This window comes from Hippocampus comes, unplaced genomic scaffold, assembly GCF_001891065.2.
Source record: "Hippocampus comes isolate QL1 unplaced genomic scaffold, H_comes_QL1_v1.1 C16685200, whole genome shotgun sequence".
NCBI classification, from domain to species: domain Eukaryota; kingdom Metazoa; phylum Chordata; class Actinopteri; order Syngnathiformes; family Syngnathidae; genus Hippocampus; species Hippocampus comes.
In genome coordinates, this window is record NW_017836635.1 from 1 (window position 1) to 691 (window position 691).

The 691-nt window shown below is 52.0% G+C and overlaps 1 protein-coding gene across 1 annotated transcript; it reads right to left on the bottom strand.

Moving 5' to 3' along the window:
* Nucleotides 1-77: 77 nt before the first annotated feature.
* LOC109508891 (tumor protein 63-like) lies at nt 78-599 on the bottom strand. The gene is made up of 2 exons (XM_019858827.1): nt 314-599; nt 78-235 (listed from the first exon to the last, which is right to left on the bottom strand). The coding sequence occupies exons 1-2, from the start codon at nt 597-599 to the stop codon at nt 93-95; spliced, it is 429 nt and encodes a 142-aa protein (XP_019714386.1). The 3' UTR covers nt 78-92.
* Between the last annotated feature and the right edge of the window lie 92 nt (nt 600-691).

Sequence of the window (691 nt, forward strand, 5' to 3'; positions counted from 1 at the left end):
CATCGCCTGTCAAATGCAGCATTTTTCGACCATTTTAAGCAATGCCAAGATTGAATAAATTGACCCGGTCAATTTTCCATCTGGCAGCAGTATCATAAGCTCCTCGTCTGGATTCTCACCTGAGGCGGCTCGTAGGGCACCAGCACGCTCTGCCTCCCGGTAATGGAATCCTCCACGTACTGGGCGTGGCTATTACCCTCCACGCGGATCAGGTGACTCGGAGGTGCAATCTGACCTGGTGCGGGATTACAGTGGCGGTCAATACGCGATGACGAATCGAAACAGTCAATCGAACCAAATCAAGTCAACCGACCGTCGTTGAACTCGCGGCTGAGCTCGTGGTTGGGGCATCGCTTTACCACCTCGGTCACGTGTTCCGCCTTCTTGTAGACGGGCATGGCGCGGATGACGGCGCCTTGCGGTGGGGTGGTCAGAACTTTGATCTGGATGGGACACGTCTTGGCGATCTGGCAGTACAGTTTCTTCAGTTCCGTGGAGTACTGTGAACGGAGAACGCACAAGAGCACACAATGAAGCAGAATAGAAAATCGAGACAGAAATGTTCGGCCTTTGGAGGTAGTATGAGAAAGTCTTGTCATGCCGGGTGGTGAAAAGCCGGCATGGTGTGTCTTTTAATTTTTCTGTCACTGTTCTGTATGTACAGCATCGCCATGGAATAGCGGCACATAGT

Excerpts from the sequence above, each read along its gene's own strand:
- LOC109508891 (XM_019858827.1), bottom strand. The coding sequence starts at position 599 with ATGACAAGACTTTCTCATACTACCTCCAAAGGCCGAACATTTCTGTCT. Across the intron at positions 236-313 it reads CAGCCGCGAGTTCAACGACG|GTCAGATTGCACCTCCGAGT; the intron begins GTCGGTTGACTT and ends ATCCCGCACCAG.